General features: G+C 40.0%; 1 protein-coding gene across 2 annotated transcripts in view; it reads left to right on the forward strand.

Annotated features, from left to right (window-relative positions):
• The first annotated feature begins 484 nt into the window (after nucleotides 1-484).
• sec24b (SEC24 homolog B, COPII coat complex component) overlaps nucleotides 485-25,038 on the forward strand; it is a 28,902-nt gene continuing 4,348 nt past the window's right edge. The window contains exons 1-22 of one of the 2 annotated variants that reach the window (XM_085181566.1): nucleotides 486-1,114; nucleotides 2,720-3,391; nucleotides 3,760-3,921; nucleotides 6,687-6,821; nucleotides 11,493-11,576; nucleotides 12,431-12,594; nucleotides 13,151-13,335; nucleotides 13,601-13,703; nucleotides 15,945-16,071; nucleotides 16,184-16,293; nucleotides 16,495-16,607; nucleotides 16,720-16,838; nucleotides 17,025-17,080; nucleotides 17,202-17,408; nucleotides 18,318-18,441; nucleotides 19,259-19,417; nucleotides 19,502-19,675; nucleotides 19,768-19,878; nucleotides 21,163-21,338; nucleotides 22,091-22,228; nucleotides 23,600-23,704; nucleotides 24,597-24,689. In XM_085181566.1, the coding sequence (XP_085037692.1) occupies nucleotides 1,021-1,114; nucleotides 2,720-3,391; nucleotides 3,760-3,921; nucleotides 6,687-6,821; nucleotides 11,493-11,576; nucleotides 12,431-12,594; nucleotides 13,151-13,335; nucleotides 13,601-13,703; nucleotides 15,945-16,071; nucleotides 16,184-16,293; nucleotides 16,495-16,607; nucleotides 16,720-16,838; nucleotides 17,025-17,080; nucleotides 17,202-17,408; nucleotides 18,318-18,441; nucleotides 19,259-19,417; nucleotides 19,502-19,675; nucleotides 19,768-19,878; nucleotides 21,163-21,338; nucleotides 22,091-22,228; nucleotides 23,600-23,704; nucleotides 24,597-24,689 (3,411 nt within the window). In that variant the 5' untranslated portion in view covers nucleotides 486-1,020. Of the gene's footprint in view, nucleotides 1,115-2,719; nucleotides 3,392-3,759; nucleotides 3,922-6,686; nucleotides 6,822-11,492; nucleotides 11,577-12,430; nucleotides 12,595-13,150; nucleotides 13,336-13,600; nucleotides 13,704-15,944; nucleotides 16,072-16,183; nucleotides 16,294-16,494; nucleotides 16,608-16,719; nucleotides 16,839-17,024; nucleotides 17,081-17,201; nucleotides 17,409-18,317; nucleotides 18,442-19,258; nucleotides 19,418-19,501; nucleotides 19,676-19,767; nucleotides 19,879-21,162; nucleotides 21,339-22,090; nucleotides 22,229-23,599; nucleotides 23,705-24,596; nucleotides 24,690-25,038 lie in introns of both variants that reach the window. The other variant, XM_085181574.1, reaches the window with a different exon arrangement.

Below are 25,038 nucleotides of genomic sequence, written 5' to 3' on the forward strand. Positions count from 1 at the left end.
AGCTGGAGATGACCTTAGGCCAGGGGTCTCCAACTCCAGGCCTTGAGGGTGTCCTGCAGGTTTTGGATCTCACCCTGGGTCTACACACCTGAATCAAATGATTAGTTTATTACCAGGCCTCTGGAGAACTTCAAGACATGTTGAGGAGGTAATTTAGCCATTTGAATCAGCTGTGTTGGATCAAGGACACATCTAAAAACTGCAGGACACCGGCCCTTGAGGCCTGGAGTTGGAGACCCCTGCCTTAGGCTATGCTTTTCTTCTGTGTAATACTAATATATACCAGAAGGTGGTCAGACATGTAAGAGCATGTTCTTATAATGCTATTCTGCAAGAGACAGTTTGTTTAAGAAACGCTGAGAAATGTCAAACAAGCGGACATCCAAAACATCTTAACACACCCCCTGGTGGTGGAAGTGTTAGATTCTACAGAGTGATATGATAAAAAAAAAAGTGTCTTTATTTAAAGTCTAACCTGTGAAGACATTTTTTTTTTTACAGATATACAGGGGTAGTGTTGACAGACGTTAAGGAAGAGAAAAACACAGAATATAGAGATGAGACCAGTCTGGTTGCAGGTGTTAACATGTTTAAGGTATTTATTTGTAAATAACTGTTGAAGGTGTATGTGAGATTACTAACATGTGTGGAGGTATCCATCAAAAAGAGAAGGAACAGCAGTCGGAAAATAGCTGTTTATACAGAAATTAAAGCACGTGTACTTTATTTGCCAAGATACATGTAGAACAAAAGTGCACATTATAGAAAACGAAACATGCAAAATGAAACTCCACCAGAGGGAGCGAGAGGACAACATCCTGGAGGCTGCTAAGCTCCTCAACATCCGACTGGAGGCTTCAGCTTTCAGCCGAACGGACCTGGCCAGGCTGCCCGGGTCTCTTCTGAGCAGTAGCAGCCTCTGAATCGCTTCTCTCGGGGAAGGCTGGGTCCGAGAAAGTGACGCTCATGTATATTCGGTCAGCTGTGTGTTCGCGGGCATAAGGACTGGAACACCGAGCGATGTCTGCGCCCGGTTTCACTAACCTGAACAGCTCCGTCAGCTACAGCCAGAACTCTGCGGCGAACGGCGGAGCAGCGCCACCCTATCAGAATGGTTCGTTAGCATGCTAACACCCCATTGGCGGGCTATTTGTCGGTCCTTCGCTTTGCTTTTTGCATTTTATACACTGGAACTGTCATTTACTGTCAGTCGCGATGCTGGCATTAGCTGTAAATTATGGGCATGAATTATTAAAAGACTGTGATGATTTTAGCTGAAGCTAAGCACTTGCTAAAGGTAGCTAAGTTAAAAGCTAATGTGGGTATTGAAAACGGATGGTAACGGTAGCTAACTGTTAGCATGAAAATAGCTGTTTGACAGATTGCGCATCACCTCTCCATAGCCTCTTGTTTTTATTAAATCTCCAATAACTAACGTCTTAATAGAAGTTGCGTTAAAATAATTTACTTTCTATTAATAGAAGGCTGCTTATTTCAACTGAGAGCTAGCCTTTCAAGGAAGGCTGCTTAAGCGTGTTTGCAGTAAATGATAACCTGTAATCAGATTTTCATATTTAACATATATTCGTGCACGTGTATTAAGCTTCACAAGAATATCTAAACACATGTGAACAAACTAATTTGTGGAGGGTAAAGTAGGAAAGACAATCGTCTCTAATAATTGGTTCAGTTTTCAGGACAGAGCTTCGCAAAAATATCTCAAAAGAGAAGGAATACAACCAACTAATTTCCTTCTTAAGTAAACAAATAAGAGGGGGATAAAATCTTAAAATCAGGCTGCAGTTTGGCTCAAAATAAAGCGTGTTTTGTACTTTGTGGTCCATTATTTCTAATTTGTCTTAGCTATGAAGCCAATATTCATTTTGCATATTGGAAAAATGTGTGTGGAGGTATGTCGTAGGCTTTATACTGCATCTATAAAAAGAGATAATAGAGCTTAATTCTATTGTTGCATGTGTATTTATGTACTAAAGATGGTGGGGACAATGGGCGTGTTCTTAGAGATCATTTCTATGTTATTTTATTTTTACATTTTAGTCGTCTTTAAAGTTGAATGTTCAAAAATGTGTGAGAATGCATTCATTCTGTAGCTAAATATGAATGTGAGGTGCAGTTCTGTAAGCTGTCTTTCTTTCTAGAGCCCACACTTTAATTTGTTAAATTACTACAGAGGGAGATAATTCAGTAGTTTTGTGTTTCTAAGATATTCCCTATATTCGTTCAAACTGTGATTGTGGAAGTTCAGGGGTTTGGTGCCCCAAACCTTTTTAGCCATTGAAAACAAATGTCAGAGAGAAGTTAGAATCCTCATGGTCTTGTAGTTGACTCTTGTGTCTTGTCTTTGAAATGCCAACTTTCTGGGAGGCTTAAGATCTAAAATGGTGTTTTGTGACATTAAAACCACACAATCCTGTTCTAGTTGGCCCTTCAAAATAAAAGTATGATCCTGCCTGAGCCAGATGTCAATATTTTAAAAAGCGCTGCCTGGTGAGCAAATTGGAAATGTTTCACTCGGCAAGAAGAACTCTAAAACTTAAAAACTTAAATAGAGTTGTTCTTGTTTCGGTTTATTTTTACTCTGTAATTGGAGTATAATAGTGAGAGTCGCGAATAACAGAGAAATGCAAATGATTGACAGAATGTCGACATTTATGCTTATTAACCATGTGCTTTACTATCCTGCCCCGCCTCCTTCCAGGTCCGGTACAGAGCTACCCTTCCATGTATCCAATTACAGGCTACTGTGGAGCTCCAGCTCAACAGCAACAGAGCTACCCCACCATCCCGTCCCAAGCTACCCCAGTTTCCAGCAAAGCACCCATCACGAACAGTGCCCACAGTGCTAACTACTACCAGAACAACCATCCACAGCAGCTGCAACAGCACCACCTCCCTCAGCATCATGTAGCACCTTACAGTGCTCCACTGAGCTCTGCCCCTCCTTCTCAGCCATATGCCACACATCCTTCTTCAGCACCTCCACCGTCAAATGCCCAGTACAACCTACAGCCGTTCCATCAGCAGCAGCAGCAGCATCCACCCTACACCACTCCGGCATCCTACTATGGACCACAGTCATACCATGCTTCTCCAGCACAGCAGTCTCAGCAGCAGCAACAACAACCCAGTTTGGTCCCAATGGCGGCGAGTGGGCCTGGAGGTCCTCTCTACCCCATTGTTTCATACCCGTCTGCTCCAGGAAGCAGCCAGTATGGCACTCTGAGTTCCTCCCAGAGCACCACCCAGATGGGCGCACCTTTACATCAGTACGGTGCTGAGCCTCCAGCCTCCTCAGCATCAGGGCATTCTGGGTATGGCATGGCTCCTCCCAGCCAAGTGGCACCAACAGTGAATGGTCAAGGAAGCACAGGTACTCAGTGAGGTCACACTTTAATGCTGCTAGACTCTGCAATTGTGAATTTTCTGAAAATGCAGGTAGAGTTTTATAGGCTAAGAAAATCTGGTGGATGTTGGCTGAAAATGCTTTGTTTTTTTTGTTAGTGTTTGGTGGGCAAATTAAGTTTTTTCTGCAAAATTTTTTCTGCTTAGTTTTTTTGTTGCTGTAAGTTTCCAAAATAAAGCATCTTTTGACTGTGCAGTGTATGCATTTTTATGTTTAAAGAAGGAAATAAATTAACAAGTGTTTGCATTTCTGAACCCAAAGCTATCCCTCAGTATCCTTAGAAAGCACTGTCCTTGTGCTGTTTCAGTGGCTGTTTGTTTTTGGTTTTTTTGCAGCCCAAAACGCAGTCCATTCCCACTACAGCCAAACCAATCAGGCTTCTCTGAGCTACAACTCCTATGGTGGGGTCACTCAAAGCAGTGGTGGTGCTGAGGCAGACAGACCACCCTCAGGAACCCCTTCCGCTTCAGTCCATTCCTCACCGGGCCACCATCAAGGTAAGAATGACAGTAAATCTTCATTATGTTTGTGTACCATATTTTTCGCACTATAAGGCGCACTTAAAATCCTTTAATTTCCTCAAAAATCGACAGTGTGCCTTATAATCCGGTGCGCCTTATGTATGAAAACAGACCAGCTCATCGACAGTGCGCCTTATGTTCCGAAAAATACGGTATGTGTGGAAGCTGAAAACTGAAAATCTGTGCCTGTACAGATAACCTGCCAAAAAATAAGATGAAAGCATTTTGTAGTTTGAAACTCTGCATGAAATCAGTTTCCTGTTTATTTTTTCGCTGCTCGGAAGAAGAAGCTCCACACTGTGTACCTTACATTAAAACTGTGTTTCTTTAAATGTTTTGGGTTTTTTTATGATTGGAGACATATTTTCATCCACCTGCTGCATTCGATGTTTGAACAACATTCTTATCTTGGTTTTATCTGTACTATAGTGACTGTTTTTGTGTCTTCTGATGCAGCTTGTTTAGACGCACACTGCACGTGAATGGGTTACAGCTGCACTTTGGGAATATAGCACACATAATTAGCTGCAAACACACAGCTACAGCTTTCCAATGTGCAGGTGTGGGTCTGTATACAAATTTGGGGGTTTCAGGTTTGCTTTTAGCAACGTGCTGGTGGTTTATTTTTCCTGTGAATGTTTTTCACTCTTAACTTTAGTGGCTGGTCAGGATAATTAGACTCTTTCCTGTAATGGTTGATTTGGGTTGCAAAAATTTGACTCTTACTTTGACAGAATAAATGTATATAATATTTTTTTTCGGCAGTAAAATATAGCAGGACAATAAAAAAGATAGGGCACAACCTTTAAGATACAGGGTGTACTATTGATTAATTGGTTTTAAACTAATTTAGGTAATTAAAGGTAATTATTTACATGATTTGGCAATAGTGGCCAGTCATCATGCTTATGAGGTTTTTTTTTGTGATTTTATTTATACTGTTTTTGTAAGCTGGCACAAAAAATGGCTGAGAAAACTTCTTTAGTGGACATGAAGTTGCAAAAATGGTACATATCTAGCTGTGATCCAAACACTTTTTAAACTGAGCCATGTTTAAAGATTTACAATGCATTTAGACCAAATACACAGCATTTCAAAGAGTTGCTTTCTTGTGTGAGAAAGTCAATGGAGACATGTTTTATTTTTGGTTTTCAACCAGTTAACTGGTATTAAAACAAGTACATATTTTTGATTGCACGCTTTTGTGGTCAGTTACAACCTCTGGCAAAATTACGGCATCATTTTACCTGCTTGAGATTTTAAAATGAAAGCACACAGTTAGACCATGGAATACATTAAGGCAAAGGAAATGCTCTCCAGTTGTTGATGGATTCTATGAGAACATTGTAGCGGAAAGGCTTTAGCAATACAGCAAGCATCAAGCTGACGAAGGTTCAGTTGTTTTTAATTAGCTTGAATGTGCTTTACCCCTGCAAGTTTACTTTCTGCCCTGAACTGTGACGCCTAGTTGCGTTTTTTTTTTTTTTTTTTTTTTTTTTTTTTTTAGTTTTTAATTTCTAGGGACTTGTTAATTTCAAAGTAGACATTCTTCCACTGAAGGAACTTTGGGCAAGCACAATGTGGCGTGAACCTTTACTGGAGGTTTCCCCTAATCATCAGCCCTTTCTCTCTGCTTCCAGTGCAGTGTAGGTGAACTCAAGATCCACAGAGAGACTTGAGCTGTTGTCACACATGAACCAAGGACAGTGTCAGGTGAAACAATTGAAGATGAAGGATGGGGGTGACCAGTCGACTAGACGTTTAAAAGACCTTTCCTCGATCATATCAGAAATATTATTCTGTTAAACAAATTATTCCTATTTTATTAAAGTACAGCATCAGACGGTAACCTGATGGTTCAAAAGATTAATACGAGTAAATGAACGAGGTGAAAGGTAAACACTTGGTCTAAAACAGATGGTGCTTAATGGAAAAATGAGCGTTTCTGCTAACTAATCAAACATTGCATTTGTGCAGTATTATACACCTCACAAGCAGTCACACATTTTAACGACATTAAGTTTGATCATCGGTGAATGAATTTAACAGTTTCATATTGCTTTTAAATACACACGCACACACAGTGTTTTGATGGCTTAATGTTTTGTTTCAGAAAATACTCAAAACTGCACTCAGTTTTGAGTATTTTCTGCCTTTTAGACTATTCAGACTTCTGTAATCTGGACATTGTCCAAGGTTGACCTTTCTCTCCTGCTGCTGCATACAGCAACAGATGCATTTCTCACTATTGGGAACTGTGAATTCACCAGACAGTTTCCTGCTCTATTCCTTGATGGTCAGTCAAATATGTCCAACTGCATAGCAGTTTCACTTATGTCTGTCCCTAATGCATCAAAACTGTTTACATTATCTAACCAAAACCCTAAAAAACTGCCCTGAAAACAGTTCGATGAGGCCATAATATTGGATGCTGGTTCCTCCGGTGGAGAAAGGCTAAATGTAGATGTTAAATTCCATCTAAACAAAATTCCTTCTTTGACTTTCACCTTTGTAATCATTGGATTTAAAGTTTTATCATCCTGACCTATTTTCCTGTGTGTAGTATTAATTGTTTTTCCTGACAAAATATGCGGCCAGCCATCAGCAACTCTGTTCTTTGCTTAAACACGTGTCACATGACTGGAAGCCAGCCGCCTGATTATCACAGCCCTGTCTGATGACATGCATCCCATCCTGACAGTTCTCTTATGTACCTTTCCCACTCCACCCCCTTCCAACAGGCATGCAGTATGGATATGTTGCTAATAGTGGCGCTAGCTCTTCCTCTGCCAACACCTCAGGCCCAGCAGCAGCAGCCCCCTCATCATCCAGTTCTGATGATGACGATGAGGAGGAGGAGGAGGATGAGGAAGCAGGTCTGCTCTAGCTTTTACCTCCCCCATAACCTTTTTGCTACTACCTTATCCACTCCTTATTTTTTAGTAATCTTAAACCTAAAGTGTACACGTCTCTTTAGACACCTCCACTGTCCCGCCTATCCGGTGTCACTTCTGATAACCGCCATTTTCCTCTTCCCTGTCTGGCTACCATCTGTCACGTCTACTCTACCTGCCAACGCTTGTAATTAGTTCACTACTCATCATCAGCACCATCTCCTTTCTAATAGGCTAATCATATTTCTCCCTGTTGGTCCTCGTCACCAGCCTTGCAGAGTTCACCCGCTGTGCGCAACATTTTGCCCCTCGCATTCATCAGTCCTCTTTCAAAATATTGATTTCATCTCCTCAGTCTGTGTGCACACTGTTCTGTTGTTCCATCAATGAAAGCTAACATGGAATATTTTTTCCCTCAGAAAGGTGGCAGGTAAGTAGTGCTCGTTGTCATATACAGGACGACGTTCTCTTTGCCTGCTGTCTAGCTCTCAGCAGCGCTCTTGCTGTCTCTCAGTAATGTTCAGGGTGTGATTGTCCAGCTGTAGTGGACCCTCCACTTATCAGCAGTTATACATGCTGATGGAAAAAAAAAATCAATATTTTGTGTTTTTCTTTCCATTCTGTTCACGGCTCTTGATAGTAAACTGGATAGCCTCGGGAATGAGTTTGAATTAGGTGTGGTCATGAGTCCTAGATGTAAGATGAGCACTTATGACATAAACATGTATTGAGAGGAAATATTAATATAATCTAATATCTTTGGGTTTAAAAATTGGAAAAAGGTATGAAGGTTTTAAATAATCTTAGTGAATTTAAATCTATTTTCTAACATAAATGTCCAGAGTTTTCTTTCATGCTCTAGTAAAGGGAAAGCATTAAGATGTAGGGGGGATTGGTTTATGTACTGCATGTTTTAGATTGTTTTTGTATTTAATTTAGGTGAGTTTTGGGACTTTTAAATCATTTAGAAGTAAATAACTAAAAAATGACTCCAGTGTACTTTGTTCATGCAAGGGGTCTGTTACGAAGTAACTTTTTAATATTGCCGATGAACAGAAATGCGTTTCATGCGTGAGTAGGTTAAACGTCAGTATAGGTATATTAAATTTTTTTACATTTTTTTTTATTACATGCCTGGTAATTTTGTTTTGTTTTGCAGGGGGAAGTTTTTACATGGAGAAAAAACATTGGTTTATTACGGAAAAGTTAGCTGTTTGTACACTGTTTGATTTTTTTTGACAAGTTTATTGGTCCATGGGGCTACTGATTGACCCTCACGCTTGAATCTTGAATCTCACTGTACTAAAAAACCTTGCATTGTATTAAAAAGGCTAAAATGCTTGGTGTAACTTTTTTCGAAATATCTTATTTTACATTTAATAATTTAAATGTCAGGTCAGCATGATACTGGTTGTTGTCATGCACCTGTGTGATGTCTCTCTCAGATGTTCTGCTTTAAAGATCCTCTGAGACGTGTGTCATCAGCCAGAGGTTAACAGATGTTTAAATATAACCACTCCCCTGCCGATAGGTCCTGCTGTCTATGCATGTGTTTGCTGACTCTCCTGCTTCTCACAAGAGAGCATTGTTAGCACTGCTACAACTCATTAGCGCACTGCCTAATAAAATGAGGAGCTTGGTTTAGCTTTCTGTTTATCCCTCGTGCTCTCATCAATTCCCCACAGTGTTGCTGTCTTACAGGTTGTCTGTTGCAGCAAAATAGCACTTGTTGATTCAAGGAAGCCACGCTTACCAGAATCATGATATTGAAAATATTTTCCTGAACAAAATGGGTTCAGAGTCACAAGTAAAGCAGAAAACAACCAGTGCATTTTAGACTTTTGTAGGACAAAGCTTGCAAGTTATTAGTTGAAAAATAGTTTAAATACATTTAAAAATGAACATTATAAGCAAAACTTGATTAAACTAATTTAGAACACAAGTCTAACAGCAGACGTATGTTATCAGGTCACATTTTGATAATACTGCCATCACCTACTATCAACAACAGCAGTCGCCAACCAAAATAACCGACTATAACACCAGCAGCAACAACCAGCCTCGCAGCTAATGGCAACCACAGCCAACAGCAACACTAATATTTGTAATAGCAGTAGTAGTTTGGAATTTTACTTTACAAATGAATTGCCTAATATTTATTTAGTTACAGCTGTTTTATTTCAGAGTTGTATATGGCCATTCATTTTTGTTATCTGTATACAGATACATGACGAGTTTTTCTTCTTGATTATATGCCAAAATGTTTGATCAATTTATCTTTATTTTGTAACTGCTCACATAACAAAAGTTATCCACGACTAGAGTTTAAGGTGTTACTCAGTTGGCTGTTTGTTTAATCACTAATTAAGTCTGTGGAGTCAGGGACGGCGTTTTGGTTTCTTTGGTTTGTGCTGCTGTGTCATCTCTGTCCGAGCTGCTGAGTCACCTCAGCACTCGTGCCAAAATTCTCTCGAGCGAATGACATAAGATGCACTTGTTGTCATGGTCTTACTGCTGAGTGTGAATCAAGTATTCAAATACATGCAGGGTTTGTCCTGGTTTGAAATAGGCCTTAGTCGGCTCGGTAACCATTAAGTTACACATGTACTGGTGCAGTAATAGAATATAAATGTATGTGGAGTCCAAACTGGACTCGTATTAAAACTTTTAAGATCAACTGCAAATCAACACTGGCTACAATGAGCTCTATATAGTCTTGGTAGTATCCATTTTCTTGAAGGAGGAGGAGAAAGAAGGCTTGGCTCTCCTGGTGTCCTCATCATGCCTAGTGCTTAATCCAGTAGTCTGCTGGTCCGATTTAGTCTGAGATAATTGGATCTTGCCCTGTCCAATGAGCTCTGTCCCTGAGGCCTGTCACATCTTGGTTTGCTGCTGTTGATCCCTCCTTTTGGCACACATGGATTAGTGGATCCATTCAAATATTACTGCCCATGTAATCCTTTGGGAAAACCTATTCATTACATGACATGCAAGGAATAAATGGACAAAAACGAAAAGACCCTTTTGCTTGCTGTTGTTTTTTTATTAAGATTATTTTGTGGATATTTTACCTCATTGGCACTGAAGGAAATTAGAAAAGCGATATGATGAAGTTGGATAACATGCAACCAATGTTGGATTTGAACCGGGAGTGTTGCAGTGCACTAAATGAATCCACACACTATTTTGACTGCAGCATTAATTCTTGAAAGGTTATGGCAGCTTGCTGAGGGATTTGAAAAATAATTTTAAAAGCCTTCATGCTTTTTTTTTTTTTTTTTTTTTTTTTTTTTTTAATAACGTAACGTGAAGCTTTCGAGTTAGCTGCCAGCCTTACCCTCCTCTATGTCCATGAGCCGTGGATAGAGATGAAAAGAATGACATCATAAACACAAGAAATGAGTTGCCCTAGATTGGGTGAGAAGCTCGGTCATTCGGGTCGAGCTCAGAGAGTTGAGCCCATGACACGAGCCAGCTGAGGTGGCTCGGACCTCTGAGGAAAAATGTGTCCTGGACACTTCATAGGTGGGGTGATTTGGGCATGCCTAGTGTTTGATCACTGAAACAGTTAAACTGAAAATGATGATAGTAGTAGTGATTTTTTTTTTTTCAGATACTTTGATATAGTCACAAAGTGCTTTAAGACAACACAGATTAGTTTATGACAAAAAGTAGTCAGTCAAAAGATCAAATTTTAAAAAGGGCATACCACTGAATGAGTACTGTACTACAAAATAAATAAAATAGGCAGTAATAAAAATAAAAAGTTTAGAAAAGATATAGAAATTGTAAAAAGGAATAAAAACTTGGTTACTAGGGGAAAAAAAGTAAGTTCAAAGTTTTGATGATGGTGATAAACTTGTTCCAGGTGTTGAATATAAATGACTCGGCTATTAATTTAATGCATTTCTTTAGTTTTTCTGGCTGAACAGAAAGGAATCTGCAGCATGTGTTTTCTAACCCGCCTGTTTGTGAGGACACTGGGAGCCTTTTTGTCAGAAAGCTGAACTCAGATGGTAGATGTTAATATAAAAATTCTCCAAAAAAGATAACTTATTTAATTTTGGTTTTTAGATTACAAAAAAGATGAGGCTTGACTAATCCACATCTGGTAAACCAGACTTTCTCTGATAAGGGCACCACCCTGCAGCTTCCAGTGGTTTGTCCTCACTAATGGCCTGTAGCTAACTACAGTTTGGTTTTATTGAACATGGTGAAAATGTCTTTCGTTCTGTACCCATCGCACACACTCATATCTTCTCTCCCCCCCCCTTTCTCTACACATGTCCTGTCCTCAGACGTCCTGTCCCCCACACAGCAACTTGCATATACTCAAAACTTAAGTGCTTCCTTTATGTTTTCTTTCCATCTTTCAGTCTGCCTCCTCTCTTTTGTTTTCTTTCTGTGAGGCCAAAGGGAGTCCATGCACGACCAAACCAGAAAATCTGATTTTTATTCACTTTAATGTTGTCTTTCATTTTTATCCCAACACTCTGTCCTTCCTCCCCGTTTCCCTTCCTTTGTCTTTAGATTTTTTTTATTGTGCCATTATTTATTTGAACAGAGTAATATTTGCAAGCTGTCTTTTCCTTCATAATAACAGTTTTTAATCCCTTTTGAGTTTCATTTTTTTCCCCTCTCTGCCTCTCGCAGGCGGTGACACATCCTCTTCTTCTACTGGCAGTGCCTCTCCGGTGCCCAACAGCTACGATTCCCTCGAAGGTGGCAGCTATCCAGGTACGTGTTCATCACAGACAGACTGCACCTCATGCACCTGAGCAACTCTCAGTAAAATCACAGCTATGTCTAAACTGTAAATCAACTTTTCTTTGACAATATGTACAGTGCACAATATTTTTATAACTTGACATTTGCAGAGTATAAAATTAAATCTGTTATAAAACCTAAATCAATTGTTAAAGCTGAATTTTAGGGTCTTATGTCAGTGCTGGAAAACAATGTGAGAATGACCAGATGAAAATATTCTTGAATATAAAGAAAGTGCTGCCTCCTAAGCAGGGACTCTTAGAGGATAAAATAATTCTCCGTGAACTGAATTTAGATCCTTTTCCTTATCCCTGAGGAAGGTTCCTGCAGTGTTAACACAGCTATATTTGCTGACAGCTGATGTGGCAAAAAGACTTGGGTCTTTTGTTATCGAGTGACAACTTTTCACAGCAGAGAGGGGAAAAACGGGCTTTAAGACAATCCACATATTCCCTTTGATGCGACCCAGCTTTTCTAAGCAGAAGACAGCAGTGTCATTCACAACGCTTTAAATGTGATTGTTGTTAGTTTGTTACTGGTACAGTGTTCCTGATGTTTATACTACTGTCTCATCTCTTATGGATCTTTATTCATCTAATCTGATAACAATATTGTGGAGCTAATGGAGACAGCAAAGGGGACAGCAAAGGCTACTTGAAAAGGCTTTTTTTGTTATTTAGAATAAGTGCCAAATTATCCCTAACTTATTCTAAAATCAACATTAACACAGTGATCTTATTTTTCTGGTCATGTTAAAACACCTTAAAAATGTTCTGTCTTCTTAACATCACACTACTATACTCCTGAACTGTCTCCCTTTCCAGAATCCATGCCCCCATCCAGCAATGTGACCAACCAGGGTCAGCCCTACGGTAGTTATGGTTACCCTGGCATGCAGTCAGGTTATCGGCAGGGACCAGTGTCCCACACTGATGCCTCCCCCTCCCACGACCTGTATGGCCAGCCAAACTACCAGCAGTACTCACAGGTGAGCCTGCAACAGAATCAGAATACTTTATTAATCCCGAAGGAAATTAGTGAATGCTGGGAATGTTAGAAATGCTGATTAATATTTTGAACATCTATGGATTGTTTGAAAGTTTTTTTCAGGCTATTTTCTCAGATTTTATATTAAATTGTCTAATTTTTCGTGTGTAAAAAGTATGGATAAACGCAAACCCAACCTGCGTTTGATACCCATCACTTAGAGTGACTGTCTGTTGCCCCCACTAGATTTTAAGTAAGCATATGTAGGCTTTTAAATTTCACCTATGCTTTGACCAATTCTGGTGATAGGCTCTAGTTTTATGAGCTGGCTTATAACAGAGTCAGAGACCTGTTCAGGATTCTAACCCTGGACTTTGCCAGACTTCTAGACTTGATCATAATTCACAACTGACTGACTGGTCAGACTTAATAAATAAATGTTTAAGGTGTCACTACACAGACATTATTTTATAAAATAGCCTCACCCGATGAATTTTGGTTGTAAGCTGAGCTGTTTGTTTGTTCGTGGTGTCGAAACCATCCGTCCCTCTCTGCAGCCCTTCCCTAGTCTTTCTGAGCTGTCCGCAGCCCTCGGCGGGCTGAGCGGTGTGCCAGAGCTGGAGGTCGAGGCCCTGAGGCCGATCAACCTGCTGCAGGAGAGAAACTTGCTGCCCCCCAGACCTTTGGAAGCTCCAGAACCCAACCTCAGCCCCGACCTTAAGAAAGTCAACTGCAGTCCACAGTAAGTCCGGTGTAGGGAAATTTTGAGTGGTAGCTGAGTCCTTAAATTTAGCCATTTACTTTCAGTGTATCACAGAAACTTTAGAGTAGTAAAATAAATAAATTCTTAAAATAGTACAACAGTAGTATACAATTATGTGTTGTTTTCAACTTCTAAGCTCATGGTTTTTGTTTTCTTACTGCATTATTTTAACCTTTTTTCATTTCGTATATTTTTATCTGTGAGTATATTTTGTCATTCGTTTATCTTTTTTTTTAAAAATCAGGACATTCAGGTGTACTCTGACCAGCATTCCCCAAACCCAGGCTTTACTCAACAAAGCCAGACTCCCGCTGGGCCTCCTCCTTCACCCCTTCAGAGATCTACAGGTACACCAAAATTCCCCTCAAAGAACATTTTTCTCAGATTTTGGTATTATGGAGTTAAGATGTCGGCAAATGTTTAGTTCTATTTTTAAGCAGTGTGTGGTCTTTTTTTTTTTCATTGCCTTCTCAAACACTGCATGAAGCTGTTCTGCTATTTATTTAATTATTGAACATACAAAAACTTTGTTTAGGGCACAAACGCTGCTGTACCTTTTAGCAGGCAATAGTTTGAGTTTCTTCATCAAGAGTCATTTTATTCTGATACTTTTTTGTTAAAGCAAACAGGTGTGATCGATTCATTCTGTGAAATGCAAAATATGTTGTGCAGAGCAGGGTGTTTTTTCCCTGATAGAGGTATTTCACATTAGTCGACACAGTTTTACATTAAAGAAAGGTGGAACTTAGTGTTTAAATACTATCTGGGTCCTTTGTAGCTGTCTTTTTCCACTCGTGACCAGTCAGCAGGAGGAGCAGAATGACAACGATGAAGAGGTGCAGGAAAGATAAGGGAGGGTATTTATAGAGCTGTGAGGTGAAGACGTCTCAGTAGATGTGAAGCGACAGACAATAGGAAAGTGCTTGAAAGACAGGCTGGCACTGACTTCCTGGACTAACGGTTAAATAACTGAATGTTTGACAGAGCGTCAGTTGTTGGCTCGTCGTTTTTGTGAGTGTGTATTTCAAAAGGATGTCTCAGAATTGCCCAGGCTGTGTTGCTTTTACAGTAGATGACTGCAGAGGTGTGGATTCTGTGGACGTGTGAAACAGACATTCATGCTCCTCTGTAGTTTCTGCCTACAGCTTTAATTTTGGCAACTCTGATAGTTTAAGAATATGTTATGAAAATGTATTTTTGGAGTCATATGCTACACCTACACAGTATTTCCTGATTTTGAATGTAATTTGGTGTTTCCTCTGAGTCAGTCAAGTCTACAGTGTCTCAGTAAACAGCTGTGAGCTGTTTGGTGTAGTCTGGACTGAGCCTGCAGTTTGGTGTCAGATACGTCAGGAGCATCCTGACGGTCAACGGATAGTTTTAAAGAATTTTTCTTCTTGGAGGCGGTTTAGTGAGGCTTTATGATGCATTTAAATCTTCAGCTTGTGACATTGTTTGCAGTCGCTGAGGAGACTCTGTATTACATCAAGGTCCTCCCTTCTTATGCAGCCCAAATATGGGTGTATGCCCCATCATGAGGAACTTCATGTCCCTCGTCTTCTCTGATCTCCCAAGGATACTGTGGTATCGTCTAGTTTAATAGTCTAAACAACTAGTAGAAATTGTTCTTTCCCCAAAGGCTTTCTGTGCTCTAACATTAACATTCATTGCCTGTTTTGAAAAGCACCACCTAGAGGAAATGGGAGAAGCGGGGATGGTTTGGGCATCTCTTCTTAGACTGATGTCTCTTTGCATGGATCCAGATATGAGAAGAAAGAAAGGGAGGATGTATTTGAAGAAAAATGAAGCTACATTTAAATTTTTCGCACTAAAGCAGCAGCATTGGCACCCATTTACTCAAATACCCAGAGAGGTGGAAATTCTTAGTTTTTGTTTAACCTTACAGCTGAACCAGCAAACAGAGGTGATTAAGATATTCTGGTTTCACTACTGAGGCGTTTTTCTCGACATCTGTGTTTACTTTGCCTGTGAAAGTAACACATTACTGTTGCAATCCAACCCAAGTGTGAAATTACAAGTTTTCAAAATCTTGTCTATCAGTGTCATGTTTTATTTAATTACTGCAGCTCAACTCAACTGTTTAGCAACATAGATGTCAATTATTTTAGTTATGTTAGCATTTGATCTGATAATAATTTTTAGCTGTTTTTAGTAAATTGCAGAGAAAGAAAGTAGTCCCAAAACCTCCATTGTGGCCTTCAGGTGTACCCGAGGATAAACAGACTTTGTTCTAAGGAAAAGGTGGAGAAATTTTGGGTGACTCTGGTGCTTCAGCGGAAGTCATAAGAATGGATTGGCACCAAAAAAAGAGGAGAAAAGAACTGCAGTTTTGTTTTTTTGTTTTTTTAACCACACTCACAGAAAAGGAAACAAAGTGCTATTCAGCCATCTGCTGAGATATAAATAGAAGAATGTTTTGGAAGGGTCATGGGATGGAGAAAGAAAGTGGAGGCCAAAAAATTGAGGCATGACACATGAAAAGTTCATAAACAGGTCTTTTGTATTTTTCTTATTGGAAGTTAGTCCATCTTTCTCTAAGCCTTTTTTCCCCGTTTGCCTCTCTGCAGCAGTTACCGGTGATCACATCAAACACGATCGTGCGCTGTCGCTCCTGCCGCACCTACATCAATCCGTTCGTCACCTTTCTGGACCAGCGCAGGTGGAAGTGCAACCTGTGTTACCGGGTCAATGATGGTACAAGTCCAGTCAAGCTATTTATATATTGTCCCTGCAATTTCTTTACTGCTGAATCAGTATCAGTATGAATGCAGCGTTAATGTTTTATGCCATTTTAATTCTTGTTCAGTACCAGATGAGTTCATGTACAATCCAGTCACAAGGTCATACGGTGAACCACACAAGAGGCCAGAGGTCCAGAATTCCACCGTGGAGTTCATCGCCTCCTCAGACTACATGGTAAACACGCCTCTTATTCATATTACACGTACTTTGCTTCTCTGTCCACTAGAGGACAGTGTTGTGTTTAGTAAACAGAGGGGAAAAAAAGAAGGCTCATGCATAAGAAGTGACACCTGCAAAGGTCATATAAAAACAGATTATTATTATTATTAATATTTTAAACCTTCAGGGATCTTTGATGTTTTTGTTCCTTTTCAGTTGCGACCTCCTCAGCCGGCGGTCTACTTGTTTGTACTCGACGTGTCTCACAATGCTGTGGAAGCAGGATACCTGAAGTACTTCTGTGAATCACTTCTTGAGAACCTGGATAAGTGAGTCCTGATGTTGCTGCTTCATGAGTTTGTCAGTTAGCTATTTAATCAAGCTGGTTATTAACGTCTGTCACAGGCAGAAACCAGGCTGACACAATGTTTCCTGCTGCAGGTTGCCTGGGGACTCGCGTACCAGAGTGGGCTTCCTCACCTTTGATAGCACCATCCACTTTTACAATCTCCAGGAGGGGTTGTCCCAGCCACAGATGCTGGTGGTGTCAGACATCGATGGTAAATATAAGTTACTTCAAAATGACACATGAGAGCTGTGGCAGTGACCCACGATCAAAAGTTGTTGCCACACAGTTAAGACCAGAGGTGGTGGTCTATTAGAGTGACTAATGACCCTTTCCAGTGTATTTGATAGAAACGTGTCATCTATAGCCACATTAATAATCTTTCCTGCTTTCTTTGCAGATGTCTTCATACCATCTCATGACAGCCTGATGGTGAATCTAAAGGAGAGCAACGAGGTAGAGCGTGCTGCTTTGTTCCCTTGCATCTCTTCTATCTGTCATGTTCGTGCCTGCTTCTTGATGTTTCTGAAACGGGTTTCTTTTTAATTTTCTCATGTATTGTTTCTCCATCCTGCAGCTGGTGAAGGACTTGCTGAAGTCACTGCCGGCCCTGTTCAGCCAGAGCAGAGAGACCCACAGCGCCCTCGGTCCTGCCTTACAGGCCGCTTTCAAGCTCATGTCACCCACCGGAGGCCGCATCGCGGTGTTCCAGACTCAGCTGCCGACGCTGGGAGCCGGGAAGCTGCAGTCGAGAGAAGACCCCAATCAGCGTTCGAGCTCCAAGGTAATTATATTTTCTTTTATTTGTGATTATAATGAGAAAAAAACAACTATCCAGAGAAAGTGGGAGCAAGAGCAGATGCAGGATTTTATCATATCTTCCTTATTTGGAGTTAAACAGCATCCTTTTTCTTATTTCTGTCTTTATTTGGATGTTAACAGTGAAAAGTTTGGACACAGTAAGCCGTCGAATGCTTAATTATTAATGAACAGATTGTTTTAGTGTAAAGTGGGCTGCTGTGCTTCATCTGTAACAGCTAATAATCACCACCCTGAACTGCCAGATCCTTACTTGATTATATATTTATTTTATTTATTTAGATATTTATTGATAAGTAAGACATAAATAAAAACATCCTTATTTCCTACCTCTGTGCGGTATGTTCATGGTGTTTGTTCTTCATGCGTATTTTTTGACTTTGTTTCATGATCATGAAGTTGGAGTGCCTGCGGGTGCCCAGTTTTAATTTTTACATTTTTCACATCGAATGGGAGTTTTAAATCATGGCTGCATTGTGATTTGTGAAGCTTAAATTGCACCATATGACAGATGAAGTACAGCCAAAGATTAGTACTTTGTATCCTGGCATTTTCACAGCTGAAAGTATTTATACTTAGCTGCAACAGCTCACTTTTCTTACCGGTCACAACGTTGTCTCACATTTCATCTCAGATTAAACACCACTGTTATTGTCATCCCAGGATTGTGATTTATTCAAGTTTAGCATCTTCTTTTTTTATTCTGAATAAACTGCCAACAAGTCATGACAAGTGTTTCCAAAAAGAAATTAACAAATAACAGTGCTTGGTTTGCTCGGGGGAAAAATATATTTTTGCTGTCAGGAAGGTCCCGATTCCCTCAGTCCTGTGATCAAAATGAGGAATTGCTGGTAATAACTCTCATATCTTTCAGGGAGCCCACCACCTCGGTCCTGCCACTGACTTCTACAAGAAACTTGCACTGGATTGCTCAGGACAACAGATAGGAGTGGATCTCTTCCTCCTCAGCTCCCAGTACGCCGACCTCGCCTCATTAGGTGAGAGCATGATTGAGTCAGCTGTTGGCATCTTTCATGTTGTCCATGTATCCAAAGTGTCAACATTTTTGCTTATGTTCTGAATGCTAATGAGCGAATCGGCTCCCAGTATTCTTTATATTCTATATTTTTTATTCAATTTTTTTTTGTTATAATATATTTCCTTTTTTGTGCAGCTTTGTAAACGTAGACTTTAAACCAGATCGCTTTAAAAGAACCCTCTAGGAGCATTTTGTGGTTTGGTTCAAATAAATTCTGAGTGTGTACTGCTGCTGCACTCAGGTTCTTCAGCTTATCATCGTCAGAGCTTGTTGTTTTGCTGTTGCTGTAGTAGTAGTAGTAGTGGTGGTAGCAGCTAACATGTGATTCAGGAGACTGGAAATAATTTGCCTCGAGGAAAATGTCCTGCAGAAGCTCAGGCCTCGGCTCAAGTGATAACATCCAGAAAGTGTGTTACCAGAGTTATCAAAACCTTGTTTTATCTGCTAAACCACACACCAGGTCGTCTGTTGACACGGGTACCAAATCTTCTAACAGCTTATTTCTGGCTAATAAAGGAGAAACCTATTCTAAACTGCTTTCTCGCCATCATCGACCTATTTGCTTTCTTCATCCTTATGTAGTATTTAATATTATATTATCTGTGTATTGAATTATTTAATCTTTAATTCAGTCCAGTGTGGGATTAAGGCATTATTTACAAATCACACACAACATAATGATGTATTTGAACTCTTCTTCCCAGTCTTCACAGACTGAAGAAAATCACATGTAATTCTCCTAATGCCGATCCTCTCCTGTTTTTCTTATTTCTCAGCATGTATCTCCAGGTATTCAGCAGGCAGCGTCTTTTACTATCCCTCCTTTCATCACATCCACAACCCGGCCCAGGTGGAAAAGTTCCAGAGAGACCTCGAGCGCTACCTCACCAGGAAGATCGGCTTTGAGGCGGTCATGAGAATAAGATGCACTAAAGGTAATCGAATTAGATGCAGCTTCATGCACGTTTTAATGTTTCTGTGTCAAACACAAGTTTTGTCTCTGCCTTTTTCCTCTTCAGGTTTATCCATCCACACGTTTCACGGTAACTTCTTTGTGCGCTCCACTGACCTGCTGTCCCTGGCCAATGTGAACCCAGACTCTGCCTTCGCTGTCCAGATGTCAGTCGAAGACTCTCTGGCAGACTCGTCTCTGGCCTGCTTCCAGGCTGCTCTGCTCTACACGTCGAGTAAAGGTATACACAAGAATGACTCATTTTCATGGTAACACATTTAGGTTGAAATTCTTTAAAGATCTTGAAAATGGGACTTATTAATTCATCTGTAGGAAAGAGACGTATCAGGGTCCACACTCTGTGTCTGCCGGTGGTCAGTCAGCTGAGTGACGTGTATGCTGGTGCTGACGTCCAAGCCATCACTTGTCTGTTAGCCAACATGGGTAAGTGTGTAGCTTAAATCCTTGGCTTTCACACCTTTTCATGTGCAGTGCCTTTAACCTAAGACTTTTTACACATTCATGAAAGTTGGCCTCTAGCCTCCCCGTGGTTGACACAAATCCAATAACATGTTAAAAATATTAGAGTGGTAAAGTGATATTGTCAGTGGTTTTTTTTTTTTCCAGTAAATTTGGCAGAAAAAAATGCATCAAAATGTATTGAATAAGTTTCCATCGGGTTTCATAAAACACTCAGTCAACCAACCCTGGGTGGAAATGTAGCGATACCTGTGTGGTGGTATATAACCCACAGAGAGCTTTTTGTAAGCCAGGTCTTTCCTGTTTCGAGAGTCACATTCGTATACATTTGCATTTTTATTAAAAGGTTTATTTCAGTCTGTGCAGAGTGGCTTTATGGGTCATGTTGACCATCGCTGTTTCCCTAGAGGTTGTGCTTTGGAGCTGAAGAGTGCAAAGTTTGCCTGTCCCACAGACACACAATATCCACATAAATATGAAAATGTTTGCAATAGGGCTGTGCGATATGACCAAAATCTCATATCCCAATATGAGACATTTCTCATCCCGATAACGACACATCTCGCAAAAATTTAACGTTTTCGAACTCGGGCAACTCGACTTGTGTGAAATGTTTTCAGCTGGGCGTCGTGTACCTGGAGTTGAGTGTTTTGACCGATGCATAAAACTATATATTTTTAGATAGAAGTTGCAACAGCCGCCAATTTCTTTGAGTATTTATTACACGGCGTGCTGCAGGGTAAAGCCTGTTGTAACGTTTGAGTCTAAGGTTTATTTTGTGCAACTGTCGGCAGGTTTGTTGTGTTTGAGTCTGTGATGGGGACTGGTTTGCGCCATAATTTGCATAGTACAGTTTTCTAGTCAGTGTCAGGCTTTCCTTAACCAAACCATGTCCATACTACAGAAGTAGAACCTCGTTTAGGAATAAGGTCCTCAATTTGTTTTGACTGGTCCTTCTGTTTGGAGCTACCTGGTTCTGCCTCATCTTCACTGGCAATGCTGGTATTCTCTGTGCCACAATGAAAAACAGCGTAGTTTGCGCTACTACGAAACAAACGATAGCAAATAATTTGAAACGATGTTTTCATTTTGTCATGCGATATATTTCATCATATCGCACAGCCCTAGTTTGTAAACATGTCTCATCAGGACGTACTCTGGGCTTTTGTTAACTTAACTTTGTGTTCAGAAATGATTAAAATGCTGTCTTGGAGGTAAACTAGTCTTCATTTGGTCTTTTCAATCCAGCCATCGATCGATCGATATCATCCAGCCTGTCGGACGCCCGGGACGCGCTGGTGAATGCGGTGGTGGACTTGGGGAGCGCCTACAAGAGCAACGTCTCCAACCTTCAGCAGTCTGGACTTGTCCTCCCTGCAGCCATGCGTCTCTTCCCCCTCTACATCCTTGCTCTCCTTAAACAGGTGCGGCTGCCTGACTGTCATCCGCACATGAACACACACGCGTCACACAGCATGACGTACACTAAAAAGAAGGAGAAGAAAAGGCTGTGAATGTGTGTTTAAGCATGCAGCCCTCCACTTTTCCCTGTTAGCAGACTTCTTCTGGAAAGTTTTTTTTTTATTTTTTAAATTCAGTTTGAGGTAAAAGGAGAGAGTTTTGTTTTACTGACTAAACCTGCAAAATGTTATTACGCATTTTAAGATGTAGTTGAGTACAAACCCTAAAAACAAAACACCCTCTGACCAAATGTTACACAGTAGAAAAGTGTGAGCTCACAGTCACACTGCCTGGGTTAAAGACTATTAATGTGTGCATGTGTGCATTCATTCATCCAGGGTGTGTCTATGTTCAGAAGCACATACACACCCTGTTTCTGAGACAAATCCTCCCTGTAGGTGTTTGTGGGACTCTAACAGTGATGAATCAGAGAATAAACTTCAGAAACATCACTGTTTAATTGAAAGAAGCACATTATGGCCTATTATTCCTGGTGATTAAAGGTTAAACTGTTACCACAATGTTTTTGTCTGAACTTGTTGCAGTTTAATTCTCCATTTTTAGCAAAAGGATTTGTTTTACTCTGCAAATGGGGCTAAAGCTTTACTCTGCATTTTAAATTTTTATAGATCTTTGAAATCTATTCTTATTCTTGACGTAATAAATGAGAGAAATCATATCAAACGCTGCTGATGTGATGTGTGTTTGCTTTCAGAAAGCCCTGCGGACGGGCACCAGCACGAGGCTGGACGAGCGGGTCTTTGCCATGTGTGAATTCAAGACTCAGCCGCTGCAGCAGCTGATGCGAATGGTTCATCCTGACCTCTACCGACTGGACAACATCTCTGACCAGGTGGGATGCAGATGGCTTTTCTCATAACTCAGTGCACTAAAGAATAGTAGAGAGAGGGAAAAACAAAATGACTACTATTAACCCATTAACATAACATCCTTAACATATATATCTCAGTATGCAGTGCAACTTTATCATTAAACCTGTGCTTAATGGCTTGACTCACACTTGACTCACACTTTTAAGTTAGGGCAGTTCGATATAACGATATATATCGGATGACGATATAAAAACATCTATCGTTTTACAGACACAGCATCGCGTGTCCGCTTGTTTATGTTCCACATAAACCTTTCACAATAAAGCTCAAGATCCTGTTGAGACTTTTCAAAATAAACAGAATCACATGAAAGAGCCGATTATTTACGGATGAGAATTAAAAAAGAGCCGCCAGGTGCTAAAAAATAAACCTTAGACTGAAATGTTAGAACAGGCTTTTCCCCGCAGCACGATGTGTAATAAATACTCACAAAGAAAACTGCGGCCTTTACAACTTATGTCTAAAAATGTATCGTTTCATGCATCAGTTAAAACAGTCGACTCCAGCTACATGACGCGCAGCTGGAAACACTTCCCGCAAGTCGAGCTGCCCGAGATTCACAGAATTTACAGAAAATGCTACATTTTTGTGATTTATATCGTTATCGGACGATATAATTCTTATATCGGGATATGAGATTTTGGTCATATCGCACAGCCCTATTTTAGGTTGTTTTTTATACCTGGCAAAGTGGTTAAATGTAACAGTAAGCTGATAAGATACATTAGATGACTTAGATGAGTTGCCTAAAAATGCTGGAATCCCAGCGTCTGGCAAGGTGTCACATCAGAGCCTTAATCCTGAACATTATGATGACTAAGAGCAAAGCCAGTCTGCTTGTTTTCTCTGGAAATTCACAGAAAGTTTGGTGAAAATTGGTTTGGGATCATTGGGATTGCTTTTGCTAGTTAAAACAGATGACTTGAAATGTTTATGAGGAAACTGTGATGTCTGTCAAGGGTGTTTTAAGCTTGTGGTATCTTTTAGAACAACAAGGATTTAACTCAATGACAGAAATGTCAAAATAAACGTAATAAAATCTTTTATTTTAGTGTTTATTTTTTAATTTGCATTATATGCATCAGCTTTTTTTTTTTCACTGAATGTTTCATTTAAAGTTGTATTTAAAAATGTGAAAATAGTCTCACATGTAACATTTACTTTTAAACACTTGTAATAACAAGAATTATGAAGATTATATTACAGTGGAGACATATTTTAAATGAGGTAATATCCGACCTGTGACACTATGTAATTAGAATGTATATGTTGTCTGCACATGTATATAGTAGCTGTTTTTATACTCTGCTCACAAGTTGTCTGACCTGCAGGGGGCGCTTCATCTGAATGATACCGTAGTCCCTCAGCCTCATCTGCTCCACCTGTCTGCTGAGAGGCTGAGCAGAGATGGAGCTTTCCTCATGGACTGTGGCAACGTAAGCTCCGAGAAGTCTTTATTTCACCTCGTTTATATTTTTCACGTCTCTGTCTTCTCACCATCTAGTCCTTTAATAAAATGCAATAAACCTTAGGTCATAATTTAGAGCAAATCAAAGAGAAGTTGTCTTTGCCTGAAATAATATGTGATGGCTTGAGGACTGGAGTTGGGATTTATCGTCTTATTATTTGCCTCAGAGTAACATCAGCAGCAGCACTGGAGCCCAGTTTTCATTAAGTTTAATGTCACATAATTTAATTTAAAGGGATTTTCCACTGCAGCAAATTAAATACAGAAAGAAACCGAAACACTCCAATCTTCAGACTATCACTGGAAAGTATCAGTAATACATGGAGGGTAGTTAGATATTTGAAGTTTAAACTTGGTACCAAATCTAATTTGTGAGTGAACTTCTCACTAGTGCAATGGCATATTTGGTGCCAATAAAGATTTTTTTTAAAAAAGGTAGGAGGGTTTTAATATTACAAAAAACAAACAAACAAGGCAAAACATAAAGCCACACATTTATTGAAAATAAAAAAAACTCACAAACTTACAAGAGAAAGAGAAAGAATTATACATTTATAATCTATGAGGAAAAAACATTTATGAGAAAAACAGTCAAATGTATGGGAGGATGTATACGAAGGGGGAATTGATAAGAAATAGAAATTTATGGGAAAACCCCTAGAAAAAACTAAAAGAGAAAAATCAATTATTATAATTGTTTTGTTATTTTTCTTCTTCTTCACTGTCATAGTTTAGAGTGGTGATATTAATAACATTGGCCCTGCTGGCTCTTTAGTTATGGCAGATTAAGATGTACACATGTCAGAGTGTGTAGAAAGTATACTGTACAGTAATGCTCCTCTTCTCTTCTGCCTGTCCAGGTGTTTTATCTGTGGATCGGCAAATGCTGCAACGAAATGTTCATCCGAGATGTTTTGGGCTGCCCGAACTACGCTTCAATTCCCCCCAACATGGTCAGTAAGACTCATTTGAGTAGAAATGCACATGCAAACAGTTCAAAGAGAGACGATTAATCTTTTGAAGTACAATGAAGCTTTTATTTTCCCTCAACATCCAGCACATCAGGACGTTACAGAGAAGTGTGATTAGGGAAATGTCTGTACTGACACACACACACACACGTGTGTGTGCCGCCCAGTCGCTGGCTGAATGATGCAATGCGACATTTTGTTTCCCCTGAAAATGACTCACAGTTGAGCTCCACAGTGAAGGAGCTGTGTTTCTGTTCACTTAGTTAGAAAAAAACAACTTGTCCAGCAGAACAGACTTGCTGATGTAGCTTTTCTGCTTTTTTAACAAACT

This window comes from Neolamprologus multifasciatus, chromosome 2 (genome assembly GCF_963576455.1).
Source record: "Neolamprologus multifasciatus chromosome 2, fNeoMul1.2, whole genome shotgun sequence".
Taxonomy (NCBI): domain Eukaryota; kingdom Metazoa; phylum Chordata; class Actinopteri; order Cichliformes; family Cichlidae; genus Neolamprologus; species Neolamprologus multifasciatus.